Genomic DNA, 21401 nt, shown 5'->3' on the forward strand with positions numbered 1-21401 from the left:
GCAGTTACTGTCAATACAAAAAGCCCCTCAGCACTAATTAACTGAGGCTGGCTCAGTGCTCGCTTTTACAATCCAAATTTATTTACAATGAAGTATTATTCATATCCAGCATTGACAAAATGACAATAATTAATATGGAAATCTGTGACAATTATTCACTCATTAGTTAGTGATTTCAAGAACATGATCATGTGTTACTCTGAAATATAAAACATTAGGGTCATTTCTGAACAGCAAGCGATCTCCACAAGTACAATTCTAGTTTAATGAAAATTTACCGCGATTTTACCTTGTCTCTGGTTTGTGAATATTCAAAATAATGGTGGATTTCTGTCTATTTTGTGCAGGTGCGGTTATTGTACGGAGCTGCCCAGGGAATGTGACACTGTGACGCTATGGACTACTGGGGACAAGGCACCATGGTGACGGTGACTGCAGGTAAGAACAATTCCATTATTTATGAACTGTTTTACTTGAGTCTTTGTTTTATTTATTTTTTCTATTTTAACTACGCATTCGTTCACTGAATTGCGGGTTTGCTGGATTCTGTATTGAGATTTTGTTGGAATGCTTTATGTGATTCAGCTGAAAAAGGAATTATTCTGTCTCTTGACAAAAGGTTCTGTTGAGGGATTCAGTCCCTGGTTGTTATGATTTGATGTTTATTTGCTGAGGATACTGTGGCCGGGTTACTTTAAATACCTAACGCCTGTTAAACAGTTTGGTATTTCTGCAATGTTTAATCTCGGTGACATCTGGTGGCTGCAGATTTTACCACCTCCTGCACAAGTGTTAGAAATCTACCCAATATTCACAAAATATGCTGAAGTATCTGTATCAATTTATTGAACACTTTCCGCGTATTGACAATGCTGATGATATTCTTCCATATTTCTGTTTGTTTTAATTGTTCATTCACTTGCTGAAAGGCGAATTTGGTGGGTTCTAGATATAAATTTTCTTGAAATGCTGTTTGATTCTATTGAAAGTGTTTGAAGAATTGAGCTGGTTCTCCATGAGACGAGTTTCAGCCTCTCGGTGATGTAATTTGATGTATTTCTGCTGAGGAGATTGTGTCTGGGTGATTTTGAATTAGTAAAATTTGTGAAACGATTCTGGCGTTTCTATATTCTTTAAACTCGGTGATATTGAGCGTTTCCATGTTTTGTAATTGAATGAAATAAGATACGTATTTGAAACTGTTTGGCACACGATTGTGGGTGGAAAACAGTTAGGATTTTAGAGTGTTTTTTAAAAGTGATGATTGCAGATTAAACTAAGCCACAGTTTAAAATGCTCTTTCCGAACATAATTTGTTACTGAAATCACAGTCTGGCTTTTCTTCAATGTTCCATCTTGGTAGGATTGATGGATGCAGCTTTTATCTCTCCTGTCAACTGTTTAAATGCGTTTGAAATATGGTCCAACATGAATAAAATGTGGTAAAGTTTCAAAAATATTTTGCACATACCCCACATCCTCACAATGATGTTACTGTTGTTCTGTATTTCTATTTAGTTTGATAATTCATACATTTGGTGTCGAACTGGTTTGCTGGATTCGATATTCAGCTGTTTTTGAAATGTTACACTTGATTCTGTTGAATGTAGAATTGAGCTGCTTCTCAATGAAACGGGTTCAGTCCTTACAATGGATTTTGGTGTTTTGCTGCTGAGGAGATGGTGTGTCTGGGTGACTTTGAATAAGTACAATTTGTGAAGCGGTTTTCTGTTTCTACGTTTTCTCTGCATTGTTCAAACTGGGTGACATTGAGCAGTTACACGTTTTCTGGTTAAATGTAAAAAGGTTTGCGCGTTTGAATCTCCTTGAAACACAATTGTGGGGAGTAAACGCGTCAGGTTTCGAAAATAAAGAAAGGAATTAAAGATTTGATACATTTTTAAATTTTACCTACTGATTACTGATTAAACTAAACCATGGCGTCATTAAGAACGCAATTCGTTACTGCAGTCAGAAACTATTTAATTAAACCGTTTTCAAATTCGTGAGTAAAATTAATATGACAAACAATTATAATGCGGTATTATCACCATATTATCCAAATATATTTTCATATTAATATCATTAATCATCAATCTCCTTTCACAATTCTGCTGTGCTTTGTACACCATTAGCATGACCGGAAAAGTTTCTCGGCTGGGAATATTTTGTGATTATTTCTGAAACTGTTTTAATAATAACATATTGATTTTACAGCACTGTTCAGTTACAAAAGATATATTTGAATTATTTTTTATTTCTCTGATTTCGTTTGCAGTTACTTAAATATGAGTTTTATATTGCAGTTTGGCAATTTATTTACCCGGTTATTGTATTAATTATGTGCAGCAGCAAGAATATTATCTCTTCAATATTTGTAGTTGTCTCTAACCTAATCATAGAGTTTTCTCAGAGGCGGAAGTCGCTGACAGTGCAGGAATTGTTCTTATGATTTTATTTAAATTGTAGGAATGTTCATACTGCACAGTGCTGGAGATTGACAAGTAAAAGCTTGAAATTCAAAGAGATTAATTTAATTACAAAAGGAGAATAGTAGCTTTGCAATAATAATAACATCGTGTCTCGCAGAGCTGTGCTGTACACAATATAACATTATAGAAATAAAACAAATTATACAATAGAAGAATAGATTATATCTGAGCCTCAAGCTCGTAAATTGAACAAGAACATTTCTCAATCATTTTCTCACCATGTTTCAGGGCTGTGGAGGATCTGACTGAACTGTTTTCATTAAGTTGTGCACTGATTAATTTGGATCTCCTTTTCTTCAGCAATATTTTCAATAATAAAGTTACTCGAATTGCCTGAATGATTAAATCTCAGAAACACTTTATTGATCACAAACTACCAAGGACTTTATTGTTTTATATATATATATAGTTTCGAGTTACAACAGTTTATCAATTCGGGAATACCACTTTAACAAACAGATGAGATATTACACATGTCTGAATTATTCCATCCGATAATTTGAAGTTTAATATTTAATTAAATCCAAATTATTTATCAAATTTCAGGCAGGAGCAGGTTTTGAATTACAGAGAACCATGTTTTATTATTTATATTATAGAGTACAAATCAGCTGACAGGTCAACTAATTGACAATTGGCAATAACTTGCAATGCGACATTAGTACTAACTAATTCAACATAAATTAACTGCTACAATTGAGTAGCATACTGGTGTGTGATATCAAAGCTATTGGAGAATGGTTAATTGTACTGAAAATAATTTAGAAAACAATACATTTATTTGCTCCGGTTGAATAGGTGGCCCGCCTCCATTGTTTTGTTGATTGTATTTAATTAAGACATTGGATCAAATCAGGTAATCAGTTTCCAATGTGAATGTTTCCTGGTTTGTTTATTTCTTATCAAACACTGGATCTCTGTCACAGACATTAAACTCCCCTCAATCTGTTATATTTAATGGGTTCATTCTCAGTGAAAATATATTTTGCCCAGAAATGCCTGAAAGGCGAAGGGAGTTTGAAATTAATATGAGTTTAATTTCAAAGAGGTTATTAAATTTCTTTTGTCGTAAATTGACTATTTATCAATTAGAATCAAGCAGTTTGAATGATTCGTTCCCCTGTGTTTCAGAGTGAAATTTGACACACTAGGTACGCTCTCATCCGCACACTCTTTCTCCCTCACACACTCCCTCTCTCCCAGAAACCCGGACTATTCCTCAAACACACAGACACTCTCTCTCACAGAGACTCTCACATACACGATAGCTCTTCAAAAACACACAGTCTCTCACACACACACTCGGTCACACACACGCACTGCCTCACACATTCATTCTCTTACATACTCTCTGTCTCCAACTTTCTCTCTCTCCAACTCTCCCTCACACACCAACAGACTGTCACTCACTCTCTCACATACACAGGCACATTATCCCTCTCTCTCTTCACAGACAATCTCCCTCTCACACTCTCTCACAAGCACACTCTCTCTTTCACGTTTTACCAATCTCACTCACATACACAATCATTCACAGACACACTCTCACCCACATGCACTCTCGCACACATTATCTCTTGCACACACATGCCCTGTCACACACATCTCTCTCACACAAAAACCCTCTCTCACACATACACACTCTCACGCATACGCTCTCTCTCACACACTCTCTCTGACATGCATGTTCTCTCGCACGCACGCTCTCTCACACACATGCTCTCACACACACGCTCTCTCACACACACGCTCTCTCACACACACGCTCTCTCACACACACGCTCTCTCACACACACGCTCTCTCACACACACGGCCTCTCGCACACACGGCCTCTCGCACACACGGCCTCTCGCACACACATGCTCTCTTGTACACCTGCTCTCTCACACATATATCCTCTCTTGCATACATGCTCTCTCATACACATGCGCTCTGATACTCACACTCTCTCGCACACACTCTCTCACTCACTTGCTCACTCACACTCATTCTCTCTTGCAGACACGCTCCCTGACACACAATCCCTCTCACTCACATGCTCTCTCATACACTTGCTCCCTCACATACATGCTCTCTCAAACACTCACTCTCTCACACACACACCCTCTCTCACTCACAAGCTCTCTCACAGACACGCTCTCTCATTCTCTCTTGCACTTACGCTCTCTGACACACATGCTCTCTCACACATGCTCTCTCACACTCATGCACTCACGCACACATGCTCTCTCTCACACATGTTCTTTTGCACACATGCTGTCCCATGCACACATTCTCTCACGCACATGCTCTCTCGCACACATACTCTCACACATGTTCTGTTACACCCTCTCTCACACACATTCTCACACACATGCTCTCACACACGTGATCTCTCGCACACATGCTCTCTCACATACATGCTGTCTCACTCACATGCTTTGGTGCATACATGCTCTCTCACACATGCTCTCTTGTGAAAGCACTCTTTCACACACATGCTCTAACACACACAATTTTGCGCATACAGTCTCTCTCCTGTGCACACTATTTTGCTCCTCACACACACACACACATCGACTCGCTCGCATAAATACACACAATCGCGCTCTCACACACAGATATTCTCTCACGCAGATATTCCCTCACACACAGATACACTCTCACACCCACACTCACACGTGTACTCTCTCTCTCCCACTCTCTTGATTCATCTCTTGCAGAAACACACACGCATTCACACACATGCATGCAGACACATGCATAGACACACTCACAGGCTCTCAGACACATACCCCCACACTCCCTCACACACACACACACTCAGATACGCACACACTTTCACATACACAGGTGAGAGCAACTGAACTAACATCAATAATAAAAATATTGATCTTTATTACTGTCACAAGTAGGCTTACATTAACACTGTAATGCAGTTACTGTGAAAGGCCCCTAGTCGCCACACTCTGGCGCCTGTTCGGGTACACAGAGGGAGAATTCAGAATGTCCAAACCACCTAACTGGTCGTTTTTCAGGACTTGTGGGAGGAAAGCGGAGCCCCCGGAGAAAATCCACCCAGACACGGGGAGAACGTGCAGACTCCACACAGGCAATGACCCAAGTGGGAATCGAACCCGGGTCCCTGGTGCTGTGAAGCAACAGGGTTAACCACTGTGCTGCCGTGCCGCCAAATCAAGGCAGCATTGAAACGTGTGACCTCAAGCAACCCAACCAAAGAATGAATGGATGGGAATCAGGGGAAGAATCTCCGCTGGTTGGAGTCACAACCAGCACCAAGATGGATGGATTCCATTGCTGGAGGCCAATCAGCTCAGTTCCAGGACATCACTGCGAGACTTCTTCAGGGCAGTGTCCCAGGTCCAGCCATCTTCAGCTTGTTCATCAATGGCCTTCTTTCCATCATCAGGTCTGAACAGGGGTTGATGGCAGATGATTGCACCATGCTCAGCACAATTTGCAACTGTGCAGTCACTGAATAAACCTGTAAATAAAGCAACATGGAGGCTCTATCCGGTTCTGGCTGACAAGTGGTAAGTAACAGTCAAGTCACCCAATTGAAGGCAATGCCCACCTCCAGTAAGAACGGATCTAACCACCGCCCCTTGACATTCACTGGCATTACCATCATTGAATCCCCACTAACAACCTCCTGGTGATTAACATGGACCAGAAAGTGGTCTGGACGAGACATATAAATGTTGAGGCCAGAAGATCAGATCAAAGGTGAGGAATCCTGCGGTGAAAAACTCATCTCCTGACTCCCCAAAGCCTGTCCGCCATTTAAAGATCCGCTGCAGAAGCTCATCATGTCTCCCTAGACAGCACCTTCCAAACCCATGACAGCGGCCACCTGGACAAGGACAGCAGAGACATGGGAACACCACCAACTGGAAGTTCAATCCCAAGCCATTCAGCATCATGACGATAAAATATATCACCGTTCCTTCACTGCCGCTGGTTCAAAATCATGTATCGGACTCGGGGAAACACTACATGGACTGCAATGGTTGAAGACGGAAGCTCGCCACCTTCTCAAAGTCAATGAGGGATGGGAAATAAATGCTGGCCGAGCCAGAGACGCCTACATCACAAGAATGAATAAACACAACACACTCTGTCTGACACAATATGACAAGAATGTTGCAGGCAGAAAAATCCCATTTGCAAAATGAAAATCCGTTAAGTCGCAGGAATGCTCATTGTCCCAGTTCTAAATGGTTTTGTGAAAAATGAAATTATATCGGCATTAAAGCAGCTGCCCAGTGATCTACACTGCTGTCTGACTGTACACAGCCGGTGTTACTGAAAGTATTAAAGCAGCTGCCCAGTGATCTACACTGCTGTCTGACTGTACACAGCCGGTGTTACTGAATGTATTAAAGCAGCTGCCCAGTGGTCTACACTGCTGTCTGACTGTACACAGCCGGTGTTACTGAAAGTATTAAAGCAGCTGCCCAGTGATCTACACTGCTGTCTGACTGTACACAGCCGGTGTTACTGAATGTATTAAAGCAGCTGCCCAGTGGTCTACACTGCTGTCTGACTGTACACAGCCGGTGTTACTGAAAGTATTAAAGCAGCTGCCCAGTGATCTACACTGCTGTCTGACTGTACACAGCCGGTGTTACTGAAAGTATTTAAGCAGCTGCCCAGTGATCTACACTGCTGTCTGACTGTACACAGCCGGTGTTACTGAAAGTATTAAAGCAGCTGCCCAGTGATCTACACTGCTGTCTGACTGTACACAGCCGGTGTTACTGAAAGTATTAAAGCAGCTGCCCAGTGATCTACACTGCTGTCTGACTGTACACAGCCGGTGTTACTGAAAGTATTAAAGCAGCTGCCCAGTGATCTACACTGCTGTCTGACTGTACACAGCCGGTGTTACTGAAAGTATTAAAGCAGCTGCCCAGTGAGCTACACTGCTGTCTGACTGTACACAGCCGGTGTTACTGAAAGTATTAAAGCAGCTGCCCGTGATCTACACTGCTGTCTGACTACACAGCCGGTGTTACTGAAAGTATTAAAGCAGCTGCCCAGTGATCTACACTGCTGTCTGACTGTACACAGCCGGTGTTACTGAAAGTATTAAAGCAGCTGCCCAGTGATTTACACTGCTGTCTGACTTTACACAGCCGGTGTTACTGAAAGTATTAAAGCAGCTGCCCAGTGATCTACACTGCTGCCTGACTGTACACAGCCGGTGTTACTGAAAGTATTAAAGCAGCTGCCCAGTGATCGACATTGCTGTCTGACTTTACACAGCCGGTGTTACTGAAAGTATTAAAGCAGCTGTCCAGTGATCTACACTGCTGTCTGACTGTACACAGCCGGTGTTACTGAAAGTATTAAAGCAGCTGTCCAGTGATCCACATTGCTGTCTGACTGTACACAGCCGGTGTTACTGAAAGTATTAAAGCAGCTGCCCAGTGATCTACACTGCTGTCTGACTGTACACAGCCGGTGTTACTGAAAGTATTAAAGCAGCTGTCCAGTGATCTACACTGCTGTCTGACTGTACACAGCCGGTGTTACTGAAAGTATTAAAGCAGCTGCTCAGTGATCTACACTGCTGTCTGACTGTACACAGCCGGTGTTACTGAAAGTATTAAAGCAGCTGCCCAGTGATCTACACTGCTGTCTGACTTTACTCAGCCGGTGTTACTGAAAGTATTAAAGCAGCTGTCCAGTGATCTACACTGCTGTCTGACTGTACACAGCCGGTGTTACTGAAAGTATTAAAGCAGCTGCTCAGTGATCTACACTGCTGTCTGACTGTACACAGCCCGTGTTACTGAAAGTATTAAAGCAGCTGCCCAGTGATCTACACTGCTGTCTGACTTTACACAGCCGGTGTTACTGAAAGTATTAAAGCAGCTGCCCAGTGATCTACACTGCTGTCTGACTTTACACAGCCGGTGTTACTGAAAGTATTAAAGCAGCTGTCCAGTGATCTACACTGCTGTCTGACTGTACACAGCCGGTGTTACTGAAAGTATTAAAGCAGCTGTCCAGTGATCTACACTGCTGTCTGACTTTACACAGTGGGTGTTACTGAAAGCTGATCAATGTGGAGAATCAGGACAGGATCGATGGAGAGGAAGAGGAGGAGGTGGGGGTGGTGGACCCGAATGGAGGAGCCGCAAGCTCGGCTGTGGACAACAGGCAACAGAAAGCTGAGCCTGAGCGGAAAATCATCCCAAGAAACATCGTCCCAATGGGCTGGGAGCACCTGGGAATGATCACTCACCCACACTCACTCACGTACCCTCACTCACCATACTCACCGTCACTCATTGACCCTCACTCAACCATCCTCAATGATGCACCTTTCCTTAACCACACTCACACGCAGACTCACACTCCCACCCTCATTCACCTACCGTCATTCACCCCCCTGACACACTCTCACTGACCCGCCCTCATTCTCACACCCTCACACACACACTCACACATCCTCATTCAGCAACACTCACTGTCATTGACTCACCCTTAGACGCCCAAACTAACTCTCACCCTCACTCACACACTCTCACCCACTCATCCTCAAACACCCACCCATCCTCACTCATCCTCACCCATTCTCAATCAGGCTCTCACCCTCACTCAGCCACCCACCCACACTCATTCGCCCACCCTCACCCACCCATCCAAACCCACCCTCACTCCCCATCATTCAGGCTCTCATCCTCACTCAGTCATTCACCCACCCCCCCACTCACCCGCCCTCACAAGCCCTCATTCTGTAAACCAACCTCACACACCCTCACTCACCCACCCTCCCTGACACACTCTCACTCACCCACCCTCACAAACCCTCAATCACCCACCCTCACACACCCTCACTCCCCCACCCTCACACAGCCTCAATCACCCACCCTCACACACCCTCACACCCCCACCCTCACACACCCTCACTCACCCACCCTCCCTGACACACTCTCATTTACACACCCTCACACACCCTCCCCCACCTTCACACACCCTCAGTCACCCATACTCCCACACCATCACTCACCCACCCTCCCTGACACACTCACTCACCCACCCTCACACACCCTAACTTCCCCACCCTCATGCTCCCTCACTCCCCGACCCCCCCCCCCCACCCTCACACAACCTTACTCACCCACCCTCCCTGACACACTCTCACTCACGCACCCTCACACACCGCCCCCACACGCCCTCATTCTGTAAACCACCCTCACACACCCTCACTCCCCCCTTACTCACCTTCACTCACTCACCCACCCCCACTCACCTTCACTCACCCGCCCTCCCTGACACACTCTCACTCATCCACCATCACTCACACACCCTCCCTGACACACGCTCACACACCCACCCTCACTCACACGCCTCACACACTCTTGCTCACACGCCTCGCACACTCTCACTCGCCCACCCTAGGTCACCAACCCTCCCTGACACATTCTCACTCACCCACCCTCACTCTCACCCTCACGCACAATCACCCATCCTTATTCAGCACCACTCACCGTTATTGACTCACCCTTACACGCCCAACCTAACTCGTTCACCCTCACTCACACACTCTCACCCACTCATCCTCAAACACCCACCCATCCTCACCCACCCTCATTCAGGCTCTCAACCTCACTCAGTCACCCACCCACGCCCACTTGCTCACCCTCACAGACCCTCACTCACCCACCCTCACACATTCTCACTCACCCACCCTCACACACCCTCACTCACTCACCCTCACACACCCTCATTCAGTAAGCTACCGTCACTCACTCATCCTCAAACACCTACGTATCCTCACTCACCCTCATTCAGGCGCTCACACTCACTCACTCTCCCACCCACACTCACGTTCACTCACTCACCTACCCTCACTCAGCCGCCCTCCCTGACACACCCTCACTCACCCACCCTCACTTGCCCACCCACCCTGACACACTCTCACTCACCCACCCTCACTCAATCGTCCCTCAACCACCCTCACTCGTTCACCCTCACTCACCCACGCTCACTGACTTCCCCTCATTCATTCACCCACTACATTCACTCACCAGCAGTCGACCCCCTGACTCACTCACCCTCATTCACCCACCCTCGCTCACCCACCCTCACTCACTCACCCTCACTCACTGACCCTCGCTCACTCACCTTCACTGACTCTCACTACACAACCTCACTCACCCAGAGTCACACATTCTCTGCGTCTCACTCACTCTCCCTCACACACCCTTCATTTGTCCTCGGTGACATACCTACCCTCACTCAGTCAGTCACCCCTGATCCGCCACTTATCAACATTCATACATCCTCAATCACCCAACTAACTCACCCTCACTCAGTTACTCACTAACCCACACTCACTGTCCTACCCTCACTCAGTTACTCACTCACCCGCACTCACTCTCCTACCCTCACTCGGTTACGCACTCACCCACACTCACTCTCCTACCCTCACTCGGTTACTCACTCACCCGCACTCACTCTCCTACATTCACTCAGTTACTCACTCACCCGCACTCGCTCCCCTGCCCTCACTCAGTTACTCACTCACCCACACTCACTCTCCTACCCTCACTCAGTTACTCACTCATCCACACTCACTCTCCTACTCTCACTCAGTTACTCACTCACCCACACTCACTCTCCTACCCTCACTCAGTTACTCACTCACCCACACTCACTCTCCTACCCTCACTCAGTTACTCACCCACCCACACTCACTCTCCTACTCTCACTCAGTTACTCACTGACCCGCACTCACTCCCCTGCCCTCACTCAGTTACTCACTCACCCGCACTCACTCTCCTACCCTCATTCAGTTACTCACTCACCTGCACTCACTCTCCTACCCTCACTCAGTTACTCACTCACCCACATTCACTCTCCTACCCTCACTCAGTTACTCACTCACCCACACTCACTCTCCTACCCTCACTCAGTTACTCACTCATCCTCTCTCACTCATGCCCAGGAAATGGGCAAGGGAGCGGCTGCAACGAGAGAGGAATGGAGAACTGGAGCGAAACTGATGACGAGTGGCGCCCGAATGTGGCTGCATGACACGGGACTGCCGGGAGCCGGGGAAAGTGCAGAGAGCCGGGGAAAGACTCCGGAGCCGAGAGAAAGCGCCGAGGCGGTGGAAAAGAGCAAAGAGGCGGCGAAAAGGCAGAGTTGGGAGGAAAGCATCGAGATGCAGGGGAAAGGACAGAAATGCGGGGGAATAGACCGAGATGCAGCGGAACACACAGAGAGTCGTAGAAAAGGACAAAGAGTTGGAAAGAAGTGGAGAGAGCAAGGGAAAGGTGCAGAGAGCCGATGGGGATGGGGGGCGGTGGGGGGGGGGGGGTGGTGGTGGTGAGAGTGCGTGGACCGGGGAAAGTGAAGAGAGCCGGGGGATGTGTAGAGAGTCGGGAGCGGGGGAGGGGGACGGGGGGGGGGGGGGTGGAGTGCAGGGAGCCGGGGATGTGCAGAGAGCCGGGTGAAGGAGCACAGAGCCGGGGGAAGTGCTGAGAACCGGAAGAAAGTCCATGGAGTGGGCGATAAGCGATAAGAATCGGGGTAAAGCGCACAGTGCTGGCGAAAACCTCAAAAAGCCCGCACAAAGTGCCAGGAACCGGGAAAAGCACAAAGAACTGGGAAAAATGCAGCACACCTGGGCAAAGCACTAAAGGGCAGGAAGAAAATGCAGAGTCGAGAGAAAGTGCAGAGATGCGGAGGAAAGCGCAGAGAGCCGTGGAAAAGAGCAGAGAGCTAAACGAAAGTGAAGGGACCAGGAGAAAGGTGCAGAGATCCAGCGGGAACCGCAGAGAGATGGGGGACGCACAGGGAGCGCGGGGCGGGGTGCGGGGGGATTGCAGACAGCCCGGTCTCAGTGACAGGCGGAATGTGGAGTTCACACCACAATCAGCACAGCCAGGAGCTTATTGATTGGGGGAGGAGACTCGACGGACTAAATGGCCGCCTCCCTCATGATCTTAAAATTAGAGAATGTTGCAATTACTCAAATGTAGAACCTTATTGTAATTATATAAATGTGCATTCCGAAGGTATTTTTGAAGCAATGCCACTATTCTCTAGTTTGGAGAATGGGGGTAGTGAAATGGAGAGAGGAGGTGGTATCAGTCAGTTTGAACAAAGGGAATTTCCCAAAACTGCAAAGATGCAAATGAAGAGACAACCTCTTTAACACAAATTGATTGTGGCGTACACAGCTCAGTTAGCTGGATTGTGACGTACACAGCACATTAGCTGGATTGTGACGTACACAGCTCAGTTAGCTGGATTGTGACGTGCACAGCTCAGTTAGCTGGATTGTGACATACACAGCTCAGTTAGCTGGATTGTGACGTACACAGCTCAGCTAGCTGGATTGTGATGTACACAGCTCAGCTAGCTGGATTGTGACGTAGACAGCTCAGTTAGCTGGATTGTGACGTACACAGCTCAGTTAGCTGGATTGTGACGTACACAGCTCAGCTAGCTGGATTGTGACGTACACAGCTCAGTTAGCTGGAGTGTGGCGTACACAGCTCAGTTAGCTGGATTGTGACGTACACAGCTCAGTTCGCTGGATTGTGACATACACAGCTCAGTGAGCTGGATTGTGACGTACACAGCTCAGTGAGCTGGATTGTGACGTACACGGCTCAGTTAGCTGGATTGTGACGTACACAGCTCAGTTAGCTGGAGTGTGGCGTACACAGCTCAGTTAGCTGGATTGTGACGTACACAGCTCAGTTCGCTGGATTGTGACATACACAGCTCAGTGAGCTGGATTGTGACGTACACGGCTCAGTTAACTGAATTGTGACGTACACAGCTCAGCTAGCTGGATTGTGACGTACACAGCTCAGTTAGCTGGATTGTGACGTACACAGCTCAGTTAGCTGGATTGTGACGTACACAGCTCAGTTAGCTGGATTGTGAAGTACACTGCTCAGTTAGCTGGATTGTGACGTACACAGCTCAGTTAGCTGGAGTGTGACGTACACAGCTCAGTTAGCTGGATTGTGACGTACACAGCTCAGTTAGCTGGATTGTGACGTACACAGCTCAGTGAGCTGGATTGTGACGTACACAGCTCAGTTAGCTGGATTGTGACGTACACAGCTCAGTTCGCTGGATTGTGACGTACACAGCTCAGTTAGCTGGATTGTGACATACACAGCTCAGTTAACTGGATTGTGACGTACACAGCTCAGTTAGCTGGATTGTGAAGTACACAGCTCTGTTAGCTGGATTGTGACGTACACAGCTCAGTTAGCTGGATTGTGATGTACACAGCTCAGTTAGCTGGATTGTGATGTACACAGCTCAGTTAGCTGGATTGTGACGTACACAGCTCAGTTAGCTGGATTGTGACGTACACAGCTCAGTTCGCTGGATTGTGACGTACACAGCTCAGTTCGCTGGATTGTGACATACACAGCTCAGTGAGCTGGATTGTGACGTACACAGCTCAGTGAGCTGGATTGTGACGTACACGGCTCAGTTAACTGAATTGTGACGTACACAGCTCAGCTAGCTGGATTGTGACGTACACACTTCAGTTAGCTGGATTGTGACGTACACAGCTCAGTTAGCTGCATTGTGACGTACACAGCTCAGTTCGCTGGATTGTGACGTACGCAGCTCAGTTAGCTGGATTGTGACGTATACAACTCAGTTAGCTGGACGGCTGGTTTGTGATGAAGAGCGATCCCAACAGCGCGGATTCAATTGTTGTACCGGTTGAGGATATTCATAAAGAGGGTGTGGTGACCCTCAGGTTAAATCACCACCAGTCAGCTCTCAGAAGGAAAGGGCAGTCCCCGGGACTATGGCAACATTTCTATTTTATTTTACATGGTGGCTGAAATAATGGGGGAAACTCTCTGCTCCTCTCCTTCAATCCAATGACAGTTACATCATTCAGGCGGCATCAAATGTTATTTTTTGTATGTGTTAGAAACGGAGAAAGGGATGCGAGTTTCTAATGAGGCGGCAAAGAGATGGTGATTCTCAAATCATAGAACTAATAGACGCTGAAATAAGAATGTAACAGTTAATGAGAACATGTTAGGTTAAATGCATCGTCACATTTTGATGTGCTTGGTAACTTATAGATCACAAATAACAGAGTCTAACTTGTTGAATGGGCCATTCTTTCCCAGCAACACCGTCTCCACCCACTCTCTACAGCCTGGTCTCCTCCTGTCAGCAACACAACAATGACGGCTCCGTGATCTACGGCTGTTTGGCGATGGACTACTCCCCAGAAATCACCAGCCTTACCTGGAAGAAAGATGGGCAGCTGATCACCACTGGAGTTAAGAAATACCCGTCAGTGAGAAACAAGAAGGGAACCTACACCCTGAGCAGCCAGTTAACCATCACCGAGTCAGAGGGGGGATGCAGCAAAATCAGCTGTGAGGTTCGACACAGCGGCTCAGACAAGAGCATTGGAATTCCATGTAAGTTTTGTGGAATCTGTGAGAAACAGATGCTTTGATTACTTTATTTACATCTTTGGTGATTACACATTTATGGTTCTCTGCATAGTTCTGATTCCTGCGCGAAATAGTGACCACAGAGAAACTGTTAAAATATAATTCGTCATTTTATTCGTTACAACATCTTCCTCAAGAAATGTCTAACTTGTGTTTCTTGAAGGCCCTCCACCTGTCAACACTCCAAATGTTCTCCTCACCGTGAGTTCCAATGAAGAAATCTCAAGACTGAAATTTGCAACCATGGTCTGTTCAATCAACGATTTCCAGCCAAAGTCAATGACGGTAAAGTGGCTGAAGAATGGACAACCCATGGGTTCAGGATTTGTCACCTCGCCCCCCTGTGAAGTGAACGGGAACTTCTCGGCGAGCAGTCGGCTTACAGTCTCCGCTCGGGAATGGTTCAGCAAAGCCGTCTATACCTGCCTGGTCACTCATCAAGAGGTCACCCAAAGTCGCAACATCACCGCGTCTGGTAAGAGACTCAAACAGAGGAAACAATAAATCATCCTGCACTCTGATGTTAATCCAAATCAGGAATTTACTGAAGTTAGTGCAAAGCACAGAATAACTTCTAATTTACTGCCATGTCGTTTGTGTTTCATTCTGATGTAAGAGCTGCATGAGGGTTGCTAATCATTCACGATTTTATGAATATAGAAATAAATGTATCCGTATAATTTGAAGTCATTTAGTGAGTGAGGTGAATGAATGAAATGAAAATCGCTTCTTGTCACAAGTAGGCTTCAAATGAGGTTACTGTGAAAAGCCCCGAGTCGCCACATTCCGGCGTCTGTTCGGGGAGGCTGGTATGGGAATTGGATCCGCGCTGGTGGCCTGCCTTGGTCTGCTTTAAAAGCCAGCTATTTTGCCCTGTGCTAAACCAGCCCCTGGGGTACTTGATGCCAGCTTTATCCTGAGACAGCTGATTATATTTGAGTCAGTGGGTGTCTCAAACACTTAACTGATAACAGCTCCGGGGGAAAGTGTTGGAAAGTTCATCCAACCTATTTATGGATCAGCCTCCAGTACTTCGTTCCTGAGATAAGGAATGGAATATTTGTATTGGGAATGCTGATTCGTTAGAACGATATCGGGGCTGACTGTATTTCACAATGAGAATAGTTTTCACAAACCAAACTGGTTTTCCATTGCTTACAGAAGATTAAAGGCGATCTTTAGAGGTTGATGTTTCCAAGTTGATTTATTCCCATGTAGAGTGAAGGCTGAGTACTGCTGCCCTGATTCTGAAGATCAAACTTGGGTGAATTTCCACTTTTTTCATTCGCAGATCCTTCCGGTTGCACTGATGCCTCAGTAACAATACTGCCACCACCAATAGAACAGGTCTTATTGGAGGCGACTGTAACCTTAACCTGCGTCATTTCGAAGGCTCCTTATGGAGCCAACGTGTCCTGGAGTGAAGCGAAGAAGCCGCTGAAATCAGAGATTGCCGACCAGCCTGGGGCAGATACTGAGAGCGTGGTCAGCAAATTAAACATCTCGACACAAGCCTGGCTGAGTGGTGCTGTGTTTGACTGTGTGGCGAGCCATCAGGACCTGCCAACTCCTTTAAGAATTTCAATCCACAAAAAAATAGGTGGGTAGAGAGATTGAAGCAATAAGTGAGTCATTGTGTCTATTTCTAGTGTCAGTGCAGCGGTCAGTATTTAGCATTCAGGGTATTTATGGTCCATTCTGATTGGGAATTCCACTAACTAAATACTCTGGGCGATTAGAGTTTAAGGGGGAAATTGATATGCAGATGAACGAACAATGAATTGAAAGCAGTGATATTGGGTTTAGATGGAGCGAGACCACAGACCACAATACTTAGGAACAGACATAGGCCATTGGGCCCATCAACACCGGTCCAGCCGGCAGTGAGGTCATGACTGATCTGATGTGATAATCTTCAACTCCTCTTTCCCGACTTATCCCCATATCTCTTGACGCCTTTACTGATTTAAAATATTTCTCTCTCAACCTTGAACATATTGAACAACCCAGAATCTACTGCCCCCGGGTTAAATTATTCCACAGCTTCACTACTCTCTGAGAGAGGAAGTCCACCTCATCTCTTTGTTAAATGGGAGAACCCTCACTTTGTGATCCTGCGCTCTGGTCCGAGACGCTCCCACAGGGGAAAACAACCTCCCAGCGTCTATCCTAAGAAGCTCCCTGAAAATCTTTCATGTCTCGATTAGGTCGCCTTCATTCTTCTAAACTCCAATCAGTACAGCCCAGCCTACTTACCCTCTCCCCATAAGAAAATCCCTCCATACTCGCGATCAACCTCGTGATCCTTCTCTGGACTGCCTTCAAAACCAATCTGTCTTCCGTAGATAAGGGCAGCGAGACTATTCAAAGTATACCAGGTGTCGACTAACTAGTGCCTTGTATAGTTTTAGCCAGACTTCCCCATGTTTATATTCTATTTCCTTTGAAATAAATGTCAACATTCAATTTGTCTCCATATTACCTGCAGAACTTGCTTTGTGTGGTTTCTGCACGAGGACCCCCAATTCCCCCGTTACTTCAGCTTTATCCAGTATTTCTCCATCTAAATTTGTTCGGCACTGATTTCGCCTTCACGAGGCCGCGCTGACTCTGTTGATTATATTGTGTATTTCTAAATGCTCAGCGATTGGATCCGTTATAATGGACTCTAACCGTTTCCCACTGACAGATGTTAAGGTCACTGGCCGATAGTTACCTGTTTTTGTCTCCCTCCCTTTTGAATAAGGGTGTTACATTGGCAGTTTCCCAATCCTTTGGGAGTAAGGTGGGATAAGCTTGGTGTGGAGCTTATACACCAGCACAGAACAGGCGGGCCGAATGGCCTGTTTCCCTGCTGTACACTTTCTGAAACTTTCGAATCCAATATCCGTAAATTCTCAGGGAAAAGGCTTGTGTCCACCTCAGCTCCGAGCTATGAAACCGGACAGATCCCAAAGTGGGAAATGGAAACCTTTAAAATCCAACACAAAACACATTTCTCTCACATCGAACCCGCGGTTCCAATGTCTCCGGAATTCCCCATTTTACTGACATTTTTGTACATTTTCTGCAGATCCCAATCCGCGGGAACCGTCCGTCTCTGTCCTCCTGCCCTCGGCTGAAGACGTCTCCGCTCAGAGATTCGTCTCCCTCAGCTGCTTAGTGAGAGGTTTCTCCCCCCGAGAGATCTTCGTCAAGTGGACCGTCAACGACAAGCCGGTGAATCCCGGGAACTACAAGAACACCGAGGTGATGGCGGAGAACGGCAATAGCTCCTTCTTCATGTACAGCCTGTTTTCCATTGCAGCGGAGGAGTGGGCCAGCGGCGCTTCTTACTCCTGTGTGGTGGGACATGAAGCCATCCCCTTGAAGATCATCAACAGAACGGTTGATAAATCCAGCGGTAAACCGAGTTTTGTGAACATTTCCCTCGCTCTGATGGACACCGTTAATTCATGTCAATGAGAATCTATCAATTGCATTTCGAACTAAATTAAAAATAATAAATTTTTTTTTCCTCTAATTGTGATTTAAATGCACAGCCGCTTAATTAATGGAGCTTCGACTTTGCTGATATTAGATCTGTTCAAGGAGACCAAGATTTCTACAGGTCTCAGCCCCAAGTCTGATACAACCAGAACTCCGAGCTCAGATACACCCTGGGTCAGAGACAGAGTAAAATTCATTCATTGCAGTATTCACAAAATATATTCATTGACTTTCTTCCCGCTGAGGAGAAATCGGACAATTTCCCATTTCAGACAGACAAACACATCACATTTAGATCTCGGTGTTCCTGCTTCTCCCATTGCCCATCCCTTTAAAATTGATGTCATCTTAAAATTGCTGCATCACACCCACTGGGAACTGAATTGAGAATCAAACAGAAACAAGGACCAACAATCGCCCATCACGGAGAGGGGAAAGAGAAATTGTTAATCCATTATATCTCCACCTCTCCTACAAAATCAGGAGGAGGGGCGTTAGTTAATCCACTGTCCCCCCACCTCCCCAACAGAGACAGGAGGAGGGGCATTAGTTAATGCACTCTACTGCCACTTCCTCAAAAGAGAGAGGAAGGGGCATAAATTAATCCACTGCAACCACACTTCCCAAACAGAGAGGGGGAGGGGTTATAGTTAATCGACTGCACCCCCACTTCTCCAACAGAGAGTGGGGAATGGACGTTCGCTAATGCCCTGCACCCCAACTCCCTAACAAAGAGGAAGGGACTTAGTGAACCCACTGTACCCCTCACTTCCACACCAAAGCATGGGGGCAGTAGTCAATCCAGTGTATCACCACGCCCCAACAAATAGCGGGGAAGGAGCATTAATTAACCCTGTACCCCCACTTTCCCACCAAAGAGCTGGGACATTAGTTAATTCACTGTACAGCCGCTTCCAACAAAGAGAGGGGGAGGGCCTAAATAAATGCACTGTCCGCCCACTTCCCCAACAGAGAGAGGGGGATGGGCATTATAAACCCATTTTACCTCCACTTTCCCGACCAAAAGAGAAGGAATGTGATGAGTGAACTCTCTGTATCTCCACCTCCTCAGCAGGGGGAACCCAAAGAGAATTTGTTCAGCTGGCCAGAGAGGGAGAGACTATTAAATCACTATCCACCTACTCCCCAAGCAGGGAATTTGGGAGTGGATGTGTCTCTACACTAAGGATTCAGTTACTGACATTACAAGATGGCTTGTAGCTTACTGGCTGAAGATTTTAAAAGCCCATCATGCTAAATATGTTCTTAAACTATCTATTCACGCAACATATTTTTCTTTAGCACCCTTGTTCCTCTTATCCATATGCGACAACTGATTTCCCAAAATCCAAATCCAGATGGTGATTGAATTCTCCCTGGGTTTTCACTGTTCTCTCCTGAGGCACTTCCTTGTATTTTCGCATTCTGTCAATGATGTCAGCTTGCACCTCACAGAAAACACATTTATAATCAGAAAGTTCAACATATTCCACATCGGTACCAATAATACCCACAACTGGCAAAGCTACAGGCAGCTGATACAAATACACAGACAGATAAAGACACAAACACTAAACATACATGCACACGTACACACACCCACACCCATATACATGAGCACACATAGACACAAACACACACATAGATGTACACATAGAAACACATGCATACATATACACACAAACAAACAAAAATTTACAAACATGCACATAAACACAAACAAGCACACGTTTATGTACACAAAGACACTCGTGTACACACACACACAAATCCACACACACAAGCCGGCATGCACAAACATGCACATACATCCACATGTCCACACAGACACACAAATATGCAAACACAAACATATAAAACCATACACGCAGACTGACCCAAGAATATGAAACACAACTGTAAGCAATAACATATACATAATAGTAAAAATAAAGTTTATTGTCACAAGAAGGCTTACATTAACACTGCAAGAAGTTACTGTGAAAAAACCCTAGTCGCCACACTCTTGGCGCCTGTTCGGGTACACAGAGGGAAAATTTTGAATGTCCAAATTACCTCACAAGCACATCTTTCGGGACTTGTGGGAAGAAACCGGAGCACCGGACGAAACCCACACGGACACAGGGAGAACGTGCAGACTCCGCACAGACAGTAACCCAAGCCAGGAATCGAACCTGGGACTCTGGCGCTGTGAAGCAACAGTGCTAACCACTGTGCTACCGCGCCGCCCGTAATCGCACAATTTCACAATGACAGAAATATTTCCATTAAAACAGAGACAATAATCCACATTAACACACTAATGGGCACATGTAGTTACATATTAACAGATTCGTACACACGCTCATACAAACACACATGAATACACATGGAGACGTCAATACACAGCAATAGATATAAACAAACATCAACGCACAAATAGCCCTGCTGCCTCACAGCGCCAGAAACCCGGGTTCAATTCCAGCCTCGGGTGATTGTCCGTGTTGAGTTTCCACATTCTCCCGTGTCCGTGTTTCCTCCGCGTGCTCCAGTTTCCTCCCACAGTCCAAAGATGTGCAGGTTAGGGGGATTAGCCATGCTATATCACCCCTTCACGCCCAAAACGTTAGGTGGTGTTACGAGGTTCTGGGGATAGGGGAGGGCGTGCACCGTGCACCTCGGTAGGGTGTTCTTTCGGAGGGTCGGTGCAGACTCAATAGGCCGAATGGCCTCGTTCTCCACTGTAGGGATTATATGATGATGATTCTGTGATGAAATACGCGCATTGACACACACACACACACACACAAACGCATTTATCCAGACACAAACATTAAGACACTGGCATGCATGTTGAACGCAAAAAGACACATTAACACATATATTACTAGACAGGAAAGTATAAACACATATTAACACAGGCAATAATATATAAACATAGATTTCAACACATACACATAC

General features: G+C 46.1%; 1 gene segment (V, D, J or C); it reads left to right on the forward strand.

The window, feature by feature from the left end:
* The first annotated feature begins 336 nt into the window (after positions 1-336).
* LOC140418663 (Ig heavy chain C region-like) lies at positions 337-18472 on the forward strand. The segment is given in 5 exon segments: positions 337-438; positions 14637-14936; positions 15136-15447; positions 16264-16572; positions 18046-18472. Coding segments are annotated over 5 exon segments (1356 nt in total).
* The last annotated feature ends 2929 nt before the right edge of the window (positions 18473-21401 follow it).

Source organism: Scyliorhinus torazame, chromosome 5, assembly GCF_047496885.1.
Source record: "Scyliorhinus torazame isolate Kashiwa2021f chromosome 5, sScyTor2.1, whole genome shotgun sequence".
Classification (NCBI taxonomy): Eukaryota; Metazoa; Chordata; class Chondrichthyes; order Carcharhiniformes; family Scyliorhinidae; genus Scyliorhinus; species Scyliorhinus torazame.